Here is a 19,402-nt window from a genome sequence, read left to right on the forward strand (position 1 = left end):
GCATCTCATTGCCGTGCATCTCTGAATCTATCCATTAAATTAATATACGCTTTTATTGTTCACTGTAGAGCCGAGAGCCGCGTCGAAAGAGGAAATATGCTCCCGGCCACTTGGAAACAGAATTCATCAGGAGTAATAAAGCAGGAAACGTACCGTGCATTTCATTGCTATGCATCTCATTATTATGCATTTCATTGCTATGCATATGCATGCCTTTCATTTCGTGCATCTTGTGCATTTCATTCATCTTCTCCCTTAGTCCAGCGGCGTCGGCATCGAAAGTAATAGCAGATACCGTTCCAACATAGTCAAGTGGGAGACCATTCTTCATCATCGCCTCACAGTGCTTGACATGGCCCTCTGTATCCGAGCGAGCTTCCATAACAACACCAGTCCATCTAGTTCTGAGCGACTTACGCCAGTTGTAGGTGCAGTGAGCAAGGTGCCACGCCTGGGTGTTGTAATAGTAGATACCAGTATCAGCAAGAGCGGCAACTTGGTCGAGTGTGTAGGTACCAGTCTTCTTCGAGTCGGTGTAGTAGTTCCATGATCCATCAGCTTCTGGGCCAGCTCGGTTGAACTCAGCAGTGAGATCTTCGTCGATACAGGCTGGTCGAAGCCATGCCGAGGCCAAGGAGTCGAATCTGCAGTTCAAGGCCCTGGCTTCAGCAAGAGAACTACCACAAGCACAAGATACTCTCTGTGGCTTGTGGAAAGTCTTGTAAAGCTTAGTGGAAACATTGACGGTACTCCAGATGGTGAGCCATGATATGAGGAGTCGAAGAGCCACCCGACCTAAGCGAGAACGGCGTGTTCTTTGAGGCTTGACTTGATGTTCGATGTCCAATTCATCGAATGAGGAGTCGGTACTGAGTCTACGACTGAGGAGTTTCTCTGACTCCATGTTTGTGTTTGTTTCGAGAAGTTTGGTATGATAGAATGATAAATGTGTCCCGGGAGTAACGAACTACTGGGGATCTCTCCTCCGGCTGTAGCTGGGAGTAACCATATATAAGACACCCCATCGTCGAGCTTCTAACGTAAAATGCTTATCTGATTCTGAGAAAGGAAGAGGGATTCCCTGTCGAAGTCGAAGTGTGGTACTGGTCGTTCCCCGTCTGTAATGGGATAATTTGTGCGAGCTGCAGACAAGAACGCGGGGTGACGACGGCCAAATCCTAAACCAAAATATTTAGAGACTAAAGAAGCAGTAAATTTACTGGTAAGTTGTAGTGTCAGTGTATTTATCATACATCTGGTTCTTGACTGTAAGTATGGTCATATGCATGGCAAGACTCTGACATGCTAATCAAATCTTACAGATTTACACTCTATTAGACTTTGAATATAGGGAACTGAGAACTTGATGGACTCTCCTTGTCTGGTGAGACTTCTTTTTCATATGATCATAGATCGCTTGTGCTAAAGTCTAGAGAATGCTACACTATCAAAGCGTCTTCGAAATACTTACTAATCACTCAAGAACCAAGTATCACAGCCTAAGATTATTGTGAACTCAAGAAAGAAAATTAACTATATCATTAATAATACAGGTCCTGAATCTACCAATTACTGGTAAGCATTTGAGGAAGCGCTTAATTGGAGTATGGGTGATAACCGGACAAGCTGTGATTCGCTGCACATCAGCACGTTTCTGTATGCCATGCAGCATTTGAACACTTATGAGTTATGTTTGGTACGCTATGCAGATATGTTCTCCATCCCGATTGTAACGATTGATCCGTGTCATAGGGGTTCTGAACCTTGTCATGTAAGCCGAAATCGGTAAGTTATTGTCCATCAAATAACCCCGGTACTAACGCGGGGTAGACCGCTTCAAATACTAGGATTAGGACTGGGTGGTTCGGTGACCCTAGTTCTACTAGCTCTTTCAACTACCGAAGCTAACTTGCTTCGAACTATGAAACGGAAGTCTTAGAAACATCGTGCTCATGATAGTCTCGGCAAAGCGTCAATGGCGGTCTGAAAGAAAAAATATTAAACTCCCATGTTGTACAAAACGTTCAAAGCATTTATGCAAATCGAGAGGCGAGCAATGTTTTTCTGCAAAAGCAATTCGTTCCTAGGTCTTACACACTCTCTCTCATTGGTTTCCTTCATTATGGTACGGAATATTCGGAGACGGACTCTACTTAGATCCGAGCATACTGTGCCACGGTGAAGCCTTGCTTATCTTCTGCAGTTTTGACAGCAAGTCACTTCAACACTTACATGCAGGATGACCGCTTCAAATGCGGAGAGCTATCCGTATTTCCAAGCGGTTGACAGCAGTTTGACCACACGTCAGGATTTAGAGACTCAGAGAGCCACGCAATATTTCACGTAAAATTTTGAGTCTCTCAGTTTCTCATTGGCTGAGATGTAAGTCGAGTTCCAGGTGAGATGTTCGGCGACCTGGAACCATAGGAATAAATTTTCAAACAACGATCCGATCACATTTATCAGATCACGGGTGGAGATAATAATTGCGAAATGTGAAGTCTGGCTACGTCTGTTCTCAAATTCAGATCAGTCGTTGGGAAATATATGTTGGTAAGATAGTAACGACTAATACCACAAAACTAGGTAAATTTTTGCTATCCAAGTGGGTTATCTCATCAGTGAGGCACCGATAGAAAGTATCTACTGAGCGTTTCACTAGCTAGGAACAGACCCAGACTTACATCAGTTTGAGACCAAATAACGTGCTGTGCCTCACTAGAACATGGACCACGAGCGGATAATAAGTATAAAGGCATCAAGTCAAACAGATCATGCCGGCGATTCGGACAGCACATCGCATCCAAGACTACGCCTCTACGCCAGCACTATGCCTTCCGCAAATACCGAAACCGACACTTCCCAGAAAAAACTTGCAAATACTGGTTATAAGGAGATTTTTACGGGCCCCGGTGGCTTTGATAGGGAGATAGAAGAGGTTGGAAATCATATTTATCCTCCAGCGTCAGTAAGTTCTCATTGATTCCAACCACCCCAGATACTGCATGCATACTGAATTCTCCGTAGCATCCTAATTACCTTCCTACTTGGGATCCTAAGCAGAAGTTCCCACCACTTCAACCATTCAGACATGTGGAACACGGTCTCGATGCCGACAAAAATTTCCCAGATCTCCTACCATCTGACGTTCAAAAGGAGGATCTGACACCGACAATTGGTTCAGTCGTGCGAGGGATCCAACTTAGCCGCCTGAACAATGCAGGGCGAGATCAACTAGCACTTCTCACTGCACAACGGAGAGTTCTTGTTTTCCCAGACCAAGACTTTGCTTCATTACCGATCAGCGATGCAACGGCCTTCGCTGCATACTATGGCCGTTTACACGTCATGTCTATCAGCGGTGCTCCTGAGGGATTTCCTGAAATCCACATCGTTCACCGCGGCGCTGGTGATATGAAAGTCCAAGGCTTATTGGCGGGCAGAACTACATCTGTTACTTGGCATAGTGATGTGACCTATGAAGAGCAACCGCCAGGTACTACGATCATGTACATGCTCGACGGACCTCAAGTTGGTGGAGATACTCTTTTCTCCGATAACGCTGAGGCGTACAGACGATTGAGTTACCCGATGCAGAAACGACTTCACGGACTTACTGCAATGCACTCTGGGGTTGAGCAGGTTGAATCAAGTCGGTTGATGGGGGGTATCGTTAGGCGGGAGCCAGTTATCTCTGAACACCCCATTGTGAGAACACATCCTGTGACTGGAGAGAAAGCACTTTTTGTAAATCCACAATGTAAGTCTTTCTTTCTTATCATGATGCTCTCGAGCAAGCTGACGTGTCTTCTTCAGATACACGGTACATTGTTGGTCTCAAGAAGGAAGAGAGTGACATGCTCTTGAAGTAAGTCAATCTCGCCAAGATAATTAGTTCCACTTTCCTGACATCTTTTTGAAGGTTTCTCTACGATCATATTGCTTTTGGATCAGATTTCCACGCTAGAGTAAAGTGGCAGAAAGGGGCGGTGATCCTCTTTGATGTAAGTGTTTGCTCTTCGCTGAGAATTTCCTCCATCATCCGAGCTGACACTTGCCAGAATCGTCTTGTAAATCACTCGGGAATGCTTGACTGGGCATCTGTAAGTAAACAGTCCATGTTCAGAAACACTCACTAATGAAACACAGGGTGAGCGCCGTCATCTTGCCCGTCTCACGCCGCAGGCTGAAAAGCCGTATGAAACACCAATCGGACCACAACGTAGTTCTAAGCTTTAGATTATCATAAGCGCTAGGTTGCTTCAATTTATGGCCGTGTTCCCCGCATAATCCTGATTTATTTGAGAATCCGTTGTAGATTACGACCATCACCAACGATCATCTTCTAAGCACACTATTGTGTTACCGACGATCTCAAAAGTAGCAATCGGTGACAGTTTCGTATTGAGAATTCTAAATTCCATAGCATACTTCTGCATCGCGTTGCAGTTGTTTCCTGTAGAGACATTCAACTGATAAGCTCTTGACCTCTTGAATGAAGCCAACAAGAATACCAACTTCAAGCAATTGGAAGTCTGCATAGATGATACCACATAAAAAGCAAAGATAACGAGTGAGGTTGACTCGTGACATAGGTGCGGTGTTAATGTCTTGAATTTGTGGTGATTTACTTCCGTAATATTGACTTGTATCTAAGCAATCGGTGATTCTAAAATCCACGAACTACAAACTCCATAAACAGCCAGCCTAGTAGTCAAGGAATGAAGTCAAAAATGGGTGCTCGTATTTCCTCGTACCCCGATTGGCGAAGTATATACGTACATTTAGCACTCTGTACGGTAAAGATCAACCAAGTGTGGGGGTAAGCCTGCGGGAGGTGAGGTGCAGCAAACCCCAGTTTCCACCAACAGCTTCGCCGCTCAACCACCTCAGCGCCATGCCCGCTGACCACGACTTATCTCTTCCACTCTCGACCAAGCAAGATTAGAAAACTTGGACGGACTCGTTGGGTACCTTTTCGATACCCCAAAAGCCATGTCGAAAGAAACAGAGATTGTGGTCGAGGAGGGAAAGCAGGATAGTAGTGCGTCTACCGAGATCGAAGCGGAGTTGGGGACTTCGACTACAGTCTTTGCTGGGCATGATCATGTTGAGGAAAGCCATGGCTTGCTAATACGTTTGTTGCTCAAACTGCGTACCAGAAATCCAGACGCTACTGGTCCTCCACCTGACCATGGATTTACGGCGTGGTCTCAGGTTGCGCTGTGTCACTTAGCGATGTTCAATACATGGGGAATAATTAACAGCTACGGAGTCTTTCAAACACACTATACAACCACTTTGTCCCTTCCACCATCGACAATATCATGGATTGGTTCTCTTCAAATCTTTCTGCTCTTCTTCTTGGGTAGCTTTTCAGGTCGAGCGACGGATGCTGGATACTTCCGACCAGTATTCATCCTCGGTACATTACTCCAGCTCCTCGGCACCTTCTCATTGTCTGGCGCGACCAAATACTGGCAGATTCTGCTTGCTCAAGGAATATGTACAGGTGTGGGAAATGGACTTGTATTTTGTCCTGCTTTTGCTATCCTCTCCGGATATTTTGCGCGAAATAGGGCACTAGCGATTGGAATCGCAGCTTCTGGCTCTGCCACTGGAGGTGTGATATTTCCTGCTATCGCCTCTCGATTGCTTCCCAGAATTGGCTTTCCGTGGACTGTGAGGGTTATCGGGTTTGTCATGCTGAGTACAGCATGCTTGACCGTCCCTTTCTTCAAGTCAAGACTTGGCCCAAGACGTACTGGGCCTTTCTTGGAGCCAGGAGCCTTCAAAGAGTTGCCATATCTACTGTTTAGTATTAGCATGTTCCTAACATTTTGGGGCTTGTATTTTGCATTTTACTATGTCGGAATATGGGCGAAGCAGGTACTTGGTACAAGCAACACTACAACGATTGATGTGCTCAGTGTCATGAATGGCTTAGGTCTTTTCGGCCGATTACTGCCTGGATTTATATCTGATCGATACACTGGACCCCTGAACACTCTGCTTCCCTTCGTTGCATTTTCCAGCATTTGTTTGTTCTGCTGGTCCGCGGTGAAGGGCGTCGGTGGTCTCTATGCCTTCGCTGTCTTTTATGGTTTCTTTGCAGCTGGAATCCAAAGTCTATTTCTAGCTACTCTTGGAAGCTTGACGAAAGATCCAAAGAAACAAGGTGTGAGAATGGGTATGATGCTAGGCGTTATAAGTGTGCCGGCTTTGACGGGCTCACCACTCGGTGGCGCGTTGGTACAGAAAGGAGATGGTACATATTTGTACGCGCAGATGTTTGCGGGTGCATCGATGGCGTTGGGTTTTGCATTCTTAATCGCGGCGAGGGTAGCATCGGTTGGTTGGAAATTGAAAGCGAAACTTTAGAGACGACTTTCATATGTACATAGGACAAATATCCGAGAGAATTTAAATGTTTCTCTGCAATAGTGGGCGGAGATTTGTTATGAGATGCTCTGAAAGTCGTAGCATAGGAGCCAATTTCCATAAAGAGTTACAGGTTCATGATCTAATGAAATCTCAGAGATCTCATGGTAGGTTTGTCACTAAAAATTGTCCAGAATGGCCTCGAGACCCAACGCTCCGTTAGAAATTTAGAATTTCAATAAACACAGGAAATTTACAAGAAGATGGCCCACAAATTTATTCTCGACTGAAAGTAGGAGAAAAAGGATTAGAAGTTGAACTTGTGGAGTGGAATTCGTTCATATTTCCTGCAAGTAATAGGCTATCCATGAGGAGGAAAGCCCTACATCTAGCAAACGTACTAATATGTAAAGTTCATCCTTCCTCGCTTTTCTGTTTTCCACGTATGACAGGAACTCGCGGTTCTGCTCAACTGTGAGACCCCTGATTCCCAACGCTACTCCCAAGCTCTTCTGAAGTCGATTTCGCGTTATCATGGGCATCTCTTCTTAATCCACTCTTCTGCTGTGATTTCTGGGACATTTTGCATGAATTTGGCCAGGTTTTCCTTTGCAAATGGCGACTCTTTGTCATCTCTTGGAATGTAATTCGTGAAGCCGTCCTGGACACACTCTCTCACAATTTCTCCACCATTTTCTAAGATTGACAGCCACGCCTCGCGCTCAGTCGTGTTTTTGTCTTCAGTATGTCGCCCTTTTCGCAACGGCCCATCTGCCGCTATTAACCTTTTGAACAAGACCCTAAGTTCGGAATTAGGCGTCGTGTTCTCAAACACATATTTGACTTCCGGCAATTCGTAAGGAGACTCGTCATCATAAAAGATAAGACACGCATTGATGACGCTGTTCGCAAATGATGGACACATAAGTTTGTCTCCGAGAACCCATAGTGAAAGAACATTGAGCTTACGCTCATGAGTTTCCGGTCCATTTTCTCTCCCATGAGAACAAATCTCAACGCCGTTGCTATCGTACTCGTGGGTGTTCTTTATTTCAACGACACCGCGATTGCACGCAATCATCAAACTACCAATGTACAACCACGCCACGAAGCATTTCATATTCTCCACCTTCTCGTCAGGCAGAGAAATCTCCATGGCAGCAGCTTCACTGAAACCGCCGTAGAGCGCGGCTTCGAAGAATCTTGAAAAGTAACCAAGCAGGGCCTTATGACAAGTGATTCGTACTTTCTCCTCTCCAACAATCAATGTTACAATTTCCGAATTTGCTGCCAATCTACCACCCTGGTCAGTAAAATTTACCAATAACAATAAGAAGGTCAGGCTTACAGTTGTGCTACAACAGTTCCATGTTCATATATTTCCTCGAACATGTCCTCTAAGAGCTCGCAATCTTTCAACAAAGAGCTGTTCTCTTGGCATTCTAAACACTTCTTCGTTGGCGCCGCGGCTGGGCTTGAGACTACCGAGTTCGAGGCCCCCATGGTTGTAGGCTAGTAGTAGTCTAAGCTCAATTGATCAGAGAGGACGTTGCTTGTTTGCTAAAGAGTAGATGAAGTCGTGGTATGTGATGTCTTTTACTCTTGACTCAGGAAATGTGCGCACCGTGTAGCAGGAAGCAAACGCTCGAGGCGATTGCTTAAATAACACAAAATTGTAAGACTGATTCATCTAAGAGTAACTTTGTAAGACTCGATGAGTGGTTACTATTGATTGAGGCCAGTGAATTTGTTGTTTACTACAAAGTGTTAAAATCAAAGTCTGTTCCAAAAATCGGAGACAACCCAACTCTCTAATCCCCGAGCTCTGTTCTCACGACATTGCGCTATAACACACAACAAAGCTGATCATTACACGCTCACCGAGTGATTGAATTATTACACTATGGTTTCTCTAATTAAAGCCTCCTTTTCTCTGCCAGGAACTACAGTGAACCCAAATACCTTCCGAGTAGCTTCCTCTAATACTCTCAGCGTACTGACTTCGAACAGAAGTGTACTAATACATTAATCAGTGCAACAATCCATGTAGTTAGCCTATGTTACGCATGAGATGCCTATGCCTAAGCATCCTAGATAGACCTTGGATATCTCTTCTTAATCCAAGCCTTAACTTCAAGACTTCTAGTTTTCTGCAAATACCTCTCATAATTCATCCCTCCCCACGGCTGTCTCTTATTAGATTTCCTCGAGTTCGTGAACCCGTCCTGAATACATTCCTTCACCAGCTCACCCCCCTTTGCCAAGAGCAATATCCATTCTTCGTGGTCAGCCGATTGGAGTGTGAATCGTAGAGGTCCGTTGCCTGCGATCAGATCTTTGTAGAGAAGTCTGAGTTTAGATTTACGTTTGGTATTGGCGTATACAAACTCTGTGTCTGGAAATCCATAAGGGTAATTCTCAAAATACCGGATCATGTATTGATCGTGTAGTTGGTAAATTCTGGACATTTGAGCTTGTGTCCAAGTGTCCACATTTGCGCGTGGTAGACCTCGCGTGTGACGAAATTAGACCTAGGAAAGAGATTCGTAACGTCGTCGGTGTCTTCATCTAGTGGTTGGGGGACATCATCTATTAAATTTTCGCTCTCTACGGGAAGAGGATGATCAGGCTCGTCTGCGTCGAGTGCGAGGAAAACATGGGTTGTTAGAACATTGCTGTATAGTTGTTTCAAGACAGAGGAGTCATTTTCTTCGGTAGGCGAGTCAGACGCATCGTCGGCCAAAGCTTCTTCGGGATTGGCGTTGACTGGAGCATCTGGATCGAGTGTATTATTCTCAGCAATAATTCCTCCGACCATTTCTTCGTCAGAACCAACTTCGTCGGGAATCTCTTCCTCAGTGGTGTCTTCGCCAAGCATTTCTTTTTCAGAAATATCTTCATAGGGCAATACTTTCTCAGCAATATCTTCATCGAACATTTCCTCTTCGGAACTGGCTTCATCGTTTATCTCTTCCTCCGACCGGTCTTCATCTGGCACCTCTTCCTCAGGAACGTCTTCGTCAAGCATCTCCGCACCAATGGAGTCCTCTTCGAGCTCGTCCTCCTCAACGAGTTCATGGCTGGTCTCTGATTTTTTAGGAACATATTCCTCCTGCCAGTCCTGTTCGTTTTCATCAAACACTGACGGAACACCGTCTGTTGTATCTTCGTCGGAAATTGAGACATCATCAGCAAAGACATTTTGAGATGGCCTATTATTCAAGGCCTAATTTTTCAGCAGCCCATCAATGTCCTGTTGGAAAGGAGTCTGCCCAGTATACAGCCAGGTCACAAAGTCTTGTACTTGGTACGGTTCTTCATCTGGCAAACACAATTCTGCTTTCGCAGCCTCGAAAGATTCATGATAAAGTTCCGATTCAAAAAACCTCGAGAAAAATCCAAGCAGAGCTTTATGGCATGGTATCCGCACTCTTTGTACTCCTACGAGTAAAGAAACCATATCAGGTGACGCTCTGATGCTACAAGACGTCAGTTTTGAAGAGTAGAAAGTGTTAAGATGGATAATGATACTGACAGTTCGTATACCGTAGTCACATGTGTACGGGTTGCAATAAAATCCTGTACCGATTTCTCTACCCTGGACTCGCAGTCGATACATGATTCTTCGGAGGGGCATTCGCCTTCGCAAGCCATAATGAGTATTGAACGTCGAACTGTCTTAGAATGGAGAGGAGTTATTTTGGTGTGACTACTAAGTGATAATCAAATCAAATAGCTGTTGGAATCATTAGGCAGAATATCTGTCGTACGAATGAGCACGTTTTCGAAGAAAAGGGGGTGCATCAAATGGGACATACCCGAAAGTTATTTTGTAGACCCTTTATTTTGATATCGAAAGTCAGCTTATTGCTTTCAAACTGACGAAGGATTGATCTCCAAGTTTTAACACAGCTTCGTCTTATGCAGAGGACTGGTGAGATGTCTTTCCTTCCGAAAGCGATCGTGTTGGTAGTCGTTGCATTAATCCTTGTCTCACGAAATTACATCCCGTTTGGACCCCTTGAACATGGACCTCCTGGACCCTTACCTAATCATCTCTGGACGACCACCATGGGACATCAGTATCTGCTTTCACCATTTTTGTACCTTATCCTTTGTTAAACAATCGGAACGTATCAAAACACCGTGAACGTAATAATACTGAGTCGAAAAATGTAAGAGATAAATCTTGATCTCGCTTAAAGATCATCCAATAGAGTTATCCACTTCGACAAATCGACTACTCAGTTTTATACAGCATGGACTCAGCTTAATTTCGCGGACGAAGTTTCTAGGGCTCAAATCATGAATCCCTCCCTTCACCCTTCAAAACATCGCTCTCCATTTCCGCAAATTTCTCCAAAATATTACCGTACTTCTTCCACGTCTGAGGTCTATACCCCTCATCAACCTTAACCACAGCCTCACTCTCCCTCCATCGCTGCCCAATACACTCTTCAAAACTTTCGCCATTGATAAACTTTCCATCGCTACCCTTCTCTCCACCCTTTCTCTCGATCGCCCAGACAGCTTTATACGCACCTCCAAGCGCACATGCATTTCCACCAACATCTAGTTTCCACACGCCCTCAGCGCCACCCAGAACATCGCCTACGAGACGTGCTATAGCGGGATTTAAAGAGCCACCGCCTACAAGGTAGATTCTCCGTGGTTGAGGTGGAAGATCTTTGTGTGGAGAGACAAGCTTTTGGGAACGGAGTCGGAGGGAGAGGATTTGTGACTCTACGATTGCGCGGGCGTCTGCTTCGGGTTGCCAAGGTTGGGTGGCAGGTGTGAGCTTTTGAGATGATGGAGAGATGGTGTAGCGATATGTACCAGCTCGGACGTTGGGAACGATTTCGTGGAGAGGGAAGTAGAGCCCTAATTTTGCTTCGTCTGTGGAAGAGGATTGGCCGAGTGGTGGGGTGGAAAGAGCTGTTTCGTTGAACGTAGACCATGGATCTTTGGTCTTGGAGGGAATAAGAGTGTCTCTGATTTTCTCGCGTGCTAGACCCCCGTTTTTGTAGCAAAGCATGAACATGTATAGTCCAGCGGTCGTTGGGTGGTTAAAGAAATGATATAATGGATCAGGAAGGTATGTTGGTGTAGACATGAGAAACGTCGTCGATGTCCCTAAGGAAACAATGGCATCCAATGGTCGCAGAGGGAGTGATAGAATAGTGGCTGGGTTGTCTCCTGTAAATGGGACGACTCCGCACTCAGGAGAGAAGTTGAAACGAGAGACGAAGTATGGGGCCACAGGTCCCATTGAGCCACCACCATCCTCGCGAACCTCTCCTAGCTTTGCTTTGAGCTCTTGCAATCCTTCCTTTCCGGCAGCGAGAGAGAGAAGTGGTTCGCTCCAGCTCCCAGCGTTAATGTCCCACAAGTTCATACCACATACATCACTTATATCGATTGGAGCAATTTTCCCGAGAAATACAGACGCCAGGAAAGAAGAAACCAGACCGATACGAGCAGTTGCTTTGTAAACTTCTGGAAACTTTTCTCGAAACCTCATTATTTGTGGTCCCGTGAACCGCTACATCTTTTGTCAGCTGATTTATAATGTTTTGGCAGAGAGAACAATCGGACGACGACGTACATGATGAGCATTACTTCCAGTCACCTGGGCCAGTTTTTCGGATGATCCAAGAGCATCGTCAAAAGCATCGCACTCCTTTTGAGTGCTTGCATCTTGCCAATTTGGGCTATATGGATGAGCGAACGCATCCTTTGACAATTGGTTCACCAAAGTCTCATCTGGATTGAGAGATTTTAATTCCTCCTCTCCTTTGTTACTCCAGTAGACACTTCCATGTTGCTGACCAGCTCCTGAAATTCCCTTGATCCGGTGAAATGGGACATGCTTGTCCTTTAGTCTTTGGAGGACAAGGTCAATCGCTTCTAACCACATAGCCACAGGAGCTATGACTTCTCGCTCGGCTTCATTGACAAGAACACCTTTCTTGATGCCATATTTACTGAGATCCGCGTCAAAATCGGCTTTGGCTTCATAAAGAACCTTTAACTCAGAAGTAATGATAATTGCTAACAAGGTTCGTCAGCTACTTGTTGATTTCGATTTACAGGCAGCTGTTACCTTTCAATTGCTGCGTAGACAAGTCGAAACCAAGATACAAAGGTCCTTCTTGATTAGACATAGTGAAGACTGATGATCCAAAACGATGAGAAGAATTGTATTAAATCCACGTCGACGTGTGCGGCTGCAGATTTTGGGGTTAGTTTATTGTATGACAAAAATCCCAAACAATGCATGGCGAGAGCTCTAGTGGGGCAGGTCTATTTAGCCTGAATGTCCCGCTGTGGCGCCCTGGCGTCGCTCCATAGATATACCCGTGCGAATGATAGGAAGAGAAAATGAGGGGAATCTAGAGCAAAATATTTATATATGTATAAATCTGTGACATAGCAGCTCTTGACCCATCCAAACCAGCCGCCCACTCAAACGCCATTTCTCTTGTATAAATGCAGCCGTGCCCAGAGTCTTGTGGGACTTTGGAGAAAACGCCTTCCCACATGAACACTCGCCCAAAAAACCCAACCAAGCATTCGATAATGTACAGTCACCTACCTATTATTGACCCTTTTTACCATTTACGCCATTTCTATGTGTTTGGTCGTGGCTGTGGTCGTGGTCGTGATCATGGTCGTGCTCTTCTGGTTCTGGGCTGGATCTTTGGCTCAAATCTCCCGGGATGAATTCGTCGAAGAGCGTCGCTTTATCGTCATCTTTTGGCACGAAGCGGACCTTCACCCGGCGAACCCCACGAACCTTCGTCCCAACTCTCTGTCTGAGCCCCTCTTCTACCTCTCTCATGTCTTCCACCGTCCATGTGTTTGGTACAGCCAGTTGTACATCAACAAGATAATTCTGTCCAGATTTGACACCCTCAACCTCTCGTAGTTCCACCTGCGATCCTTGAGCTAATGAATCTATGCTCTTCTTCGCGGCTTTAGTGATCGATGCTTTGGTTTCTTCGTCAATGCCCTTATCCGCCAGTTCGTAGAGCGCGGAAACTGTGTTGCCCCATCCGCCCTTGATAACAAGAAGAGATATTAAAAGTCCACCGATCGGATCCAACCACGCTGCATTCTGGAGGAAGTTCGCGCCGAGGATAGCGAAGAGCGTGACAATGCCGGTAAGAGAGTCGACTCGGTGGTGGATGGCATTGGAGGCAAGGACAGAGGATTTTCGTTCCTTTGCAACTTTCATGGCTGAGAGATACTAATTAGCTTGGGGCAGAAAAAAGACAGGCAGTATCTGGGACACATACTTGCTTGGTATAACCACTCTTTCAAGACTACAGTTCCTGCAGCTAGCCATGCCGCGTGAAGACTTGGTCCGTCTACAGCATGACTATGACTGTGGCCGTGACTGTGACCGTGTCCATGCATTGCTACCTCTGCTGCCGCGGCAGCGTCTAGGAAGAAATGTGCATATAGAATCTCGCAGCTATTCAGACACATGAAGCATCCGCCGAACAACAGCATACCACTGACACCCAAGGAACCCAAGCTTTCTATCTTTCCAAAACCAGTTGGAAACATTTCTGTAGGGGGTTTCAAACTCCATGACACCGTCGCCAGAGTTAAAATGTCGCTGGCCAAATCTGTCAAGCTATGCCACGCATCAGCAATCATTGCTTGTGAATTGAACGCGTATCCTCCAACGCCCTTCGCCAGTGCCATGCCCAAGTTCGAGTATAATCCAATGCGAGTGATCCGCACCCCCGGGTCCTGCTTGTTCGTCGACGTAAGAAATGAATTGTCATGGTGATGATGATGCGAATGCCCCCCATGAGACCGGGTCTGTGTTTTGGTGATGGCAGCCATAGCTCGATATCTGGGGTTGAAGCCGTTTGTGGATGTTATAAAGTTCGTAAACGATCGTAGATAAGCGACGTGTACTCGCGAAGGAATTGGGCGCGTAGAGTGCTGAAGAGCAGCGGACCGAAGGATGCGAAACTGTTGCTTGTGATGTGTTCTCAACGTCGTTTGAGAATTCAGCCTCAGTGCCGGTGCGACAGGCCTTAACGAGCTGACGCCGCTGGTGAATGAGCGGAAAGGCATTAAATAGTGACAAGTTTCCTTGGAATGAAGGGAGGGGGAAAGGGATATTAACAGAGCCGGGGAGACGCCCCAGTACGTTTGTCCAAATTCGAGATCATCGGCTCTTCAAATACGGGCTGCGGAGGAGGAAAGGGAGAGATGAAGCGGTAATGCGATCACAAGTACAGAATGCAACGCTGAGTCTACAGGTTGAGGAAAGAGTACTTGTATGAAGTGCAAAGTATCTGCCAAGAGATCAAAAATTGTAGGCAAATAGTTCCAGGGCCAATTGCGACACCGCCAGTCATGGAGCTGGAATTGCGAATCGTACGTGAGCAGGGGACAATTCGTCCACTTTCAAAGTCTTCTTGCCGTGTCAGCCCACCATCAATACTCATGTCATGATTATCAAGCGCGTTTCCGAAAAACTTGATGTAGAGCAATTGGTAGCGGCTCGATTGCAAGATATACAAAAGCAATCTCAAATCCTAGGATGACGCGACCGACGGACGTACACGGTTACACCAACGGTTTTCCTTGGACCTCGGGAGGCTTCAACTGGACAACAACCGGATACTGAACGTCCCCTTTTCATCTACAAAGCTTTCCACAACTCACGAATTTAGACGATCATATGTCCATATTTAATAAAAATAAGCTGAAGTAAGAAGGGTACTTTCGTCTATTGCTATTACTTATCAATCAACGCTGGTGGGACTCTACAGCCATTTTGAAGAAATCTTGGAATAGGTTCTAGAAAGCGATTCAAGGTATACACAACATCATGTAAGTGTCCTCTGCAGCTTCACAGATTGTCTTGTTTTTTTAATTGGTACCTTTCCTTTGCAAGTTTTGGAAATACGTCTGCATTTCGTTTCTGGCCTTCTGAGTCGTCTCCTACGTACTATTCCTGCCGGCTCGTAATTGCAAGACGAATCATCGCTGCTCTGTGTTGGTTTGTTAGGAGCCGAGTTGGCATGAATATCTTCATAAAACGATGGGTCGCACCCTCAAAATTCCAATTTCGAACCGTATGATGGATTCGCCTTTCAATTCGTTACTTCGCCAAGTGGCAGAGGGAGCCCCAGAAGCTGCCACTGAAAGGAAAGCGCTGTTAGCTTCTGCCAAAGAGCTGGTGTTGGCTCTAGAACGCCCAGACGATGTCATCGAGCGAGTTTGCGTCCAAGTAAGTGGGCACCATTGTGAAGGAAGCACTACTACTTACAGTCCATCAGCTTTTGGAAACATCAACTATCAAAATCGCCGTTGAGTTGGGTATATTCAAACTGCTTAATGATGAAGCAACGCCCGCTCCTTCAGCGGCATCCATTGCCAGAGACACAAATTCAGATCCTGTTCTCATCGGTAAGTTGATCGTCGAGAAACCAGACTCCCCCTCACAAATAAATAGCTCGTATCATGCGCTGTCTTGCGGCCTTTGGAGCAGTAAAAGAAGACGGAGGCAGTGGATTTCTTTCCACAACTGTAAGCAAAACATTTGCATCGCTTAGAACGAAGCTGCGCTGGAGTCATGCTTCGACCTGTTGGGTCCAGCCTGGATCAGCCTATCATAGCATCTCAAAGATGTCAAGTATCAAAACCCTACGGACCCAAAAGTCACCGCTCTCGGAAAGGCCAACAAGGTTACTGGAGTGACACCCATGGATATCTTCTTCGGCAGCCCCCATCTGAACGCGTTTGTTCTCTACATGGGTACTTTCACCATGGGTCATAAACAATGGACTGAGGTATTTCCTGTAGAGGCAAAAATGATCCAAAGACTTCAAGCTGGAGAGGACTCCGTAACGATGGTCGATGTTGGTGGAGGGTTCGGTCACCAGGCCAACCTGTTGAAGGATACTTTCCCGACTTTACCTGGAAAGCTTGTGGTCCAAGACCTTCCCCAGATGAAAGGAGAGGACCTTCCAGGCATCGAGTTTCAAGCTCACGATTTCTTTTTGGAACAGCCCATCAAAGGTAGATAACCAATTCACCATCATAAGTGTAGCCATCCGATTTGAGTCTCACTCTAATTCTACATAGGCGCTCGAGTCTATTACCTTCGTTTCATCGTACACGATCATGACTTTTCCCGCAATCTCAAAATACTGACGAATCTGCGTCAAGCCATGGAACCAAGCTACTCACGACTGCTTGTCAACGAGTGGGTTATACCAGAGAGAGGAGCTTCTCGATTTATGACTATTGAGGATATGAATATGATGGCTCTTTCAGGCATGGAACGCACAGAGAGGCAACACGGAGAGCTTCTCGAGGCAGCCGGTCTGAAAATATCTAACATCTTCTACGCAAACGATTCCTTTAGTAAGAGTGTTATCGAGGCTGTGGTTGCTTAGAGGAAAGGTGCTATGCTAGATCACACACGATCGTTTGTCGAACTTGAGGAATTAAGATATAAGGAATCCCTAATCCGATTTGAGAATTTCCGTCGAAAGCAATCGTTGCATAGAGTCTCCCGTCGTTTCGTCTTCGTCAGAGAAATAGGCGAATTTTGTGATTATAGCCAAAATTGCTACATGAAGTTGCGCATACAAAATACTGCTCCGCGAATAATTACTGCTTGATTCAAGGGTATAAGCTTCAATTTAGAACAACATTTCCAATCTATTTTCAATGCATTTCCAGATCTGGCCACGTGACTGCTCTTTCTTCGAAGTGGAGCCATCCAGGTGGACGGAGCTCATGACGCTGATATTCGAATTTCCAGTCCCTAAGCCTTGGCAACACTAACGCCGTGAAGCATACTCTCTCCTTGCCCTCTCCAGCACCAAACGTCTCAATGCCTCCACCTCAATGCAAAAACCGCTTATGAGAATACCCTACACGGGCCCCCTCCCTCCTCCTAGCATCATACCACGAAATGCAAACACCATCCCCGGCGCCGTCGCAGCTCTATCTCGATTCCTAACAGCCCCGCCGTCGCGGTCCCTCGTAGCAGGACATGGAGACCCAAAATCTACGGTTGTGTTGTCAGGAGCGGGAATATCGGTAGCGTCTGGACTGGCAGATTATCGGGGCACGAATGGGACTTATAGGGTTAACAAGACGTATCGGCCGATTTACTATCACGAATTCCTGGCGAGCCATGAGGCGAGGAAAAGATATTGGGCGAGGAGTTTCTTGGGGTGGACTAATTTACATAAAGCAAGGCCGAATATAGCTCATTATGCTGTCAAGAATCTTGGGGATATGGGATTTGTGCGGAGCGTGGTCACGCAAAACGTGGACTCTTTCCACTCAATCGCACATCCTGAGCTTCCGACTCTAGAGCTCCATGGATATCTGCGAGCGCTGACTTGTGTCACATGTCATAACGACCTTCCTCGAGACGTATTCCAAGAGTCGCTTGCAAGATTGAACCCGGCATGGGCGGCATTCTTGAAAGAAGCAATTGTCTCGGGAGCACTCGATACCGAAAACCCCGAAGAACGCCGCGCGAAGGGCATGAAGACGAACCCGGATGGTGATGTTGACTTGCCAGGAGCGCCCTACACCACCTTTCGTTATCCCGCCTGCCCACACTGCCTTGCAAATCCGCCTATAGCTGGTGATGGTAAACAAACCAAAGTGGAGGTTGATCAGGAAGGTGCTTGGGCTCCGTCAAGTACAGCAGGCATTTTGAAGCCCGCTGTGGTGATGTTTGGCGAGAGTATAGCTGCTCGAGTCAAGGAAGCCGCAGAAGAAGCAATTGATGGTTCTGGGAGGCTCTTGATTCTTGGCACATCTCTTGCGACATATTCCGCTTGGCGATTGGCGAAAAGGGCGAAGGAGCGTGGTATGCCAATAGGCATATTGAACCTTGGTGGAGTGAGGGGTGAAGAGCTATTCTTCAGAGACCTGCCCATGGGCCATCTTGGAGATGCCGGATGTCGAGTGGAGATGGGAACAGATAAAGTTCTCCCAGACCTTGTCAACCAGCTGAGACGCACCGGTTTTGCAAATAGTGAGACATCCGTTCCAACAGACGGACAGAGGACGAATAGCAGAATCTTTAAAGACATGCTGTCGTAACGGCCCATGTATTATAGTCATGTAAACCAAAATATCCTAGATTAATAGAACCCAGCTGGAGCTTTGCTCTTCGATTCGTTTTGAGAGACTGGTTTGTGAACTTTCGCGGTTTCCTGAGCATCATGCGCGCCAGAAAGATCTTCGGGCTGGTTTACTTGTTTCGACTTTGAACCTCTTGCCTCTTGCCACATCCTGTCCTCCTCTTCAATTTCTTGGAGGACTAACCCAAAGTTAGCTATTGTATCGTTGCATAGGATTGGGACAGCATACCTTCTTCCCATTCCTTCTCTCTCTGCGCATCACCGGTCCCGAGGAGACCTTCAACGTCAACATTCTCTCCATTCTTTATACGTTCAATTATTTCCTTTAAGAGCCCAATCTTCGCATCAGCCCGACGAGTAAATGCTGCATGTTCGTTCCGTAGAGCAATCATCTGAATAGCCATTGACCCAATGAACAGAAAAATTACAATATAAAACGTCGCAGGATTCCATTCCTTCTTCTTTATATTCTTTTTGACAGCAGTAGATGGGGAACTTCTTCGCAAAGGCTTCGGTATCATATCTAGCCAAAAGGAGCGTTGCAAAACGCTTGGAGAAGTAGCATATTGCCTGACGAGGCTTTGAGGAGGAGATCGTAATGACGTAGAAAGCGAACTTCGTAGGGTCGGGGGCGCAAGAAGAATGCGTCTAAGGAGCGTAGGTGTCGCCATGTTTCCAGATTTCATTATAAGGACGGGAATAAATTCTCATTTCGTTTCCTTCTTCTTCCTCGGCTTGTCGAGAGACATGACGGGAGCTTGGGATATTCTCCGAGACTGTTGCCCCGTCAACGCGCCTAAGCCCGAACAGGTCAGGAAAGCATTGACTCTCTTCACTACATGCAGCTTGTAATGTACATCAACCGTATTTTGCAT

General features: G+C 46.1%; 9 protein-coding genes across 9 annotated transcripts; 3 read left to right on the forward strand and 6 right to left on the reverse strand.

Moving 5' to 3' along the window:
• Positions 1 to 52: 52 nt before the first annotated feature.
• On the reverse strand, positions 53 to 904 carry GLAREA_11940 (uncharacterized protein; the record flags this gene model as incomplete). The annotated part of the gene is made up of 1 exon (XM_008082722.1): positions 53 to 904. One exon carries the CDS (start codon positions 902 to 904, stop codon positions 53 to 55), a length of 852 nt encoding a protein of 283 aa, XP_008080913.1.
• A 1,821-nt stretch (positions 905 to 2,725) lies between these two features.
• Positions 2,726 to 4,239, forward strand: GLAREA_11941 (Clavaminate synthase-like protein; the record flags this gene model as incomplete). The annotated part of the gene is made up of 6 exons (XM_008082723.1): positions 2,726 to 2,968; positions 3,028 to 3,760; positions 3,817 to 3,868; positions 3,923 to 4,004; positions 4,062 to 4,103; positions 4,150 to 4,239. The coding sequence occupies 6 exons, from the start codon at positions 2,726 to 2,728 to the stop codon at positions 4,237 to 4,239; spliced, it is 1,242 nt and encodes a 413-aa protein (XP_008080914.1).
• Positions 4,240 to 4,995: 756 nt separating this feature from the next.
• GLAREA_11942 (MFS general substrate transporter) lies at positions 4,996 to 6,381 on the forward strand (the record flags this gene model as incomplete). The annotated part of the gene is made up of 1 exon (XM_008082724.1): positions 4,996 to 6,381. The coding sequence occupies one exon, from the start codon at positions 4,996 to 4,998 to the stop codon at positions 6,379 to 6,381; it is 1,386 nt and encodes a 461-aa protein (XP_008080915.1).
• Positions 6,382 to 6,913: 532 nt separating this feature from the next.
• On the reverse strand, positions 6,914 to 7,884 carry GLAREA_11943 (POZ; the record flags this gene model as incomplete). The annotated part of the gene is made up of 2 exons (XM_008082725.1): positions 6,914 to 7,676; positions 7,730 to 7,884. 2 exons carry the CDS (start codon positions 7,882 to 7,884, stop codon positions 6,914 to 6,916), a joined length of 918 nt encoding a protein of 305 aa, XP_008080916.1.
• Positions 7,885 to 8,812: 928 nt separating this feature from the next.
• On the reverse strand, positions 8,813 to 10,035 carry GLAREA_11944 (uncharacterized protein; the record flags this gene model as incomplete). The annotated part of the gene is made up of 3 exons (XM_008082726.1): positions 8,813 to 9,593; positions 9,663 to 9,860; positions 9,917 to 10,035. 3 exons carry the CDS (start codon positions 10,033 to 10,035, stop codon positions 8,813 to 8,815), a joined length of 1,098 nt encoding a protein of 365 aa, XP_008080917.1.
• A 649-nt stretch (positions 10,036 to 10,684) lies between these two features.
• On the reverse strand, positions 10,685 to 12,545 carry GLAREA_11945 (Actin-like ATPase; the record flags this gene model as incomplete). The annotated part of the gene is made up of 3 exons (XM_008082727.1): positions 10,685 to 11,923; positions 11,987 to 12,432; positions 12,485 to 12,545. The coding sequence occupies 3 exons, from the start codon at positions 12,543 to 12,545 to the stop codon at positions 10,685 to 10,687; spliced, it is 1,746 nt and encodes a 581-aa protein (XP_008080918.1).
• A 434-nt stretch (positions 12,546 to 12,979) lies between these two features.
• Positions 12,980 to 14,475, reverse strand: GLAREA_11946 (uncharacterized protein; the record flags this gene model as incomplete). Its single annotated transcript, XM_008082728.1, has 2 exons — positions 12,980 to 13,620; positions 13,680 to 14,475. The coding sequence occupies 2 exons, from the start codon at positions 14,473 to 14,475 to the stop codon at positions 12,980 to 12,982; spliced, it is 1,437 nt and encodes a 478-aa protein (XP_008080919.1).
• A 976-nt stretch (positions 14,476 to 15,451) lies between these two features.
• GLAREA_11947 (DHS-like NAD/FAD-binding protein) lies at positions 15,452 to 18,486 on the forward strand (the record flags this gene model as incomplete). Its single annotated transcript, XM_008082729.1, has 6 exons — positions 15,452 to 15,640; positions 15,690 to 15,819; positions 15,866 to 15,939; positions 16,047 to 16,431; positions 16,498 to 16,779; positions 17,216 to 18,486. 6 exons carry the CDS (start codon positions 15,452 to 15,454, stop codon positions 18,484 to 18,486), a joined length of 2,331 nt encoding a protein of 776 aa, XP_008080920.1.
• A 41-nt stretch (positions 18,487 to 18,527) lies between these two features.
• Positions 18,528 to 19,198, reverse strand: GLAREA_11948 (uncharacterized protein; the record flags this gene model as incomplete). The annotated part of the gene is made up of 2 exons (XM_008082730.1): positions 18,528 to 18,706; positions 18,757 to 19,198. 2 exons carry the CDS (start codon positions 19,196 to 19,198, stop codon positions 18,528 to 18,530), a joined length of 621 nt encoding a protein of 206 aa, XP_008080921.1.
• Positions 19,199 to 19,402: the final 204 nt, after the last annotated feature.

This window comes from Glarea lozoyensis (assembly GCF_000409485.1).
Source record: "Glarea lozoyensis ATCC 20868 chromosome Unknown GLAREA17, whole genome shotgun sequence".
NCBI lineage: Eukaryota > Fungi > Ascomycota > Leotiomycetes > Helotiales > Helotiaceae > Glarea > Glarea lozoyensis.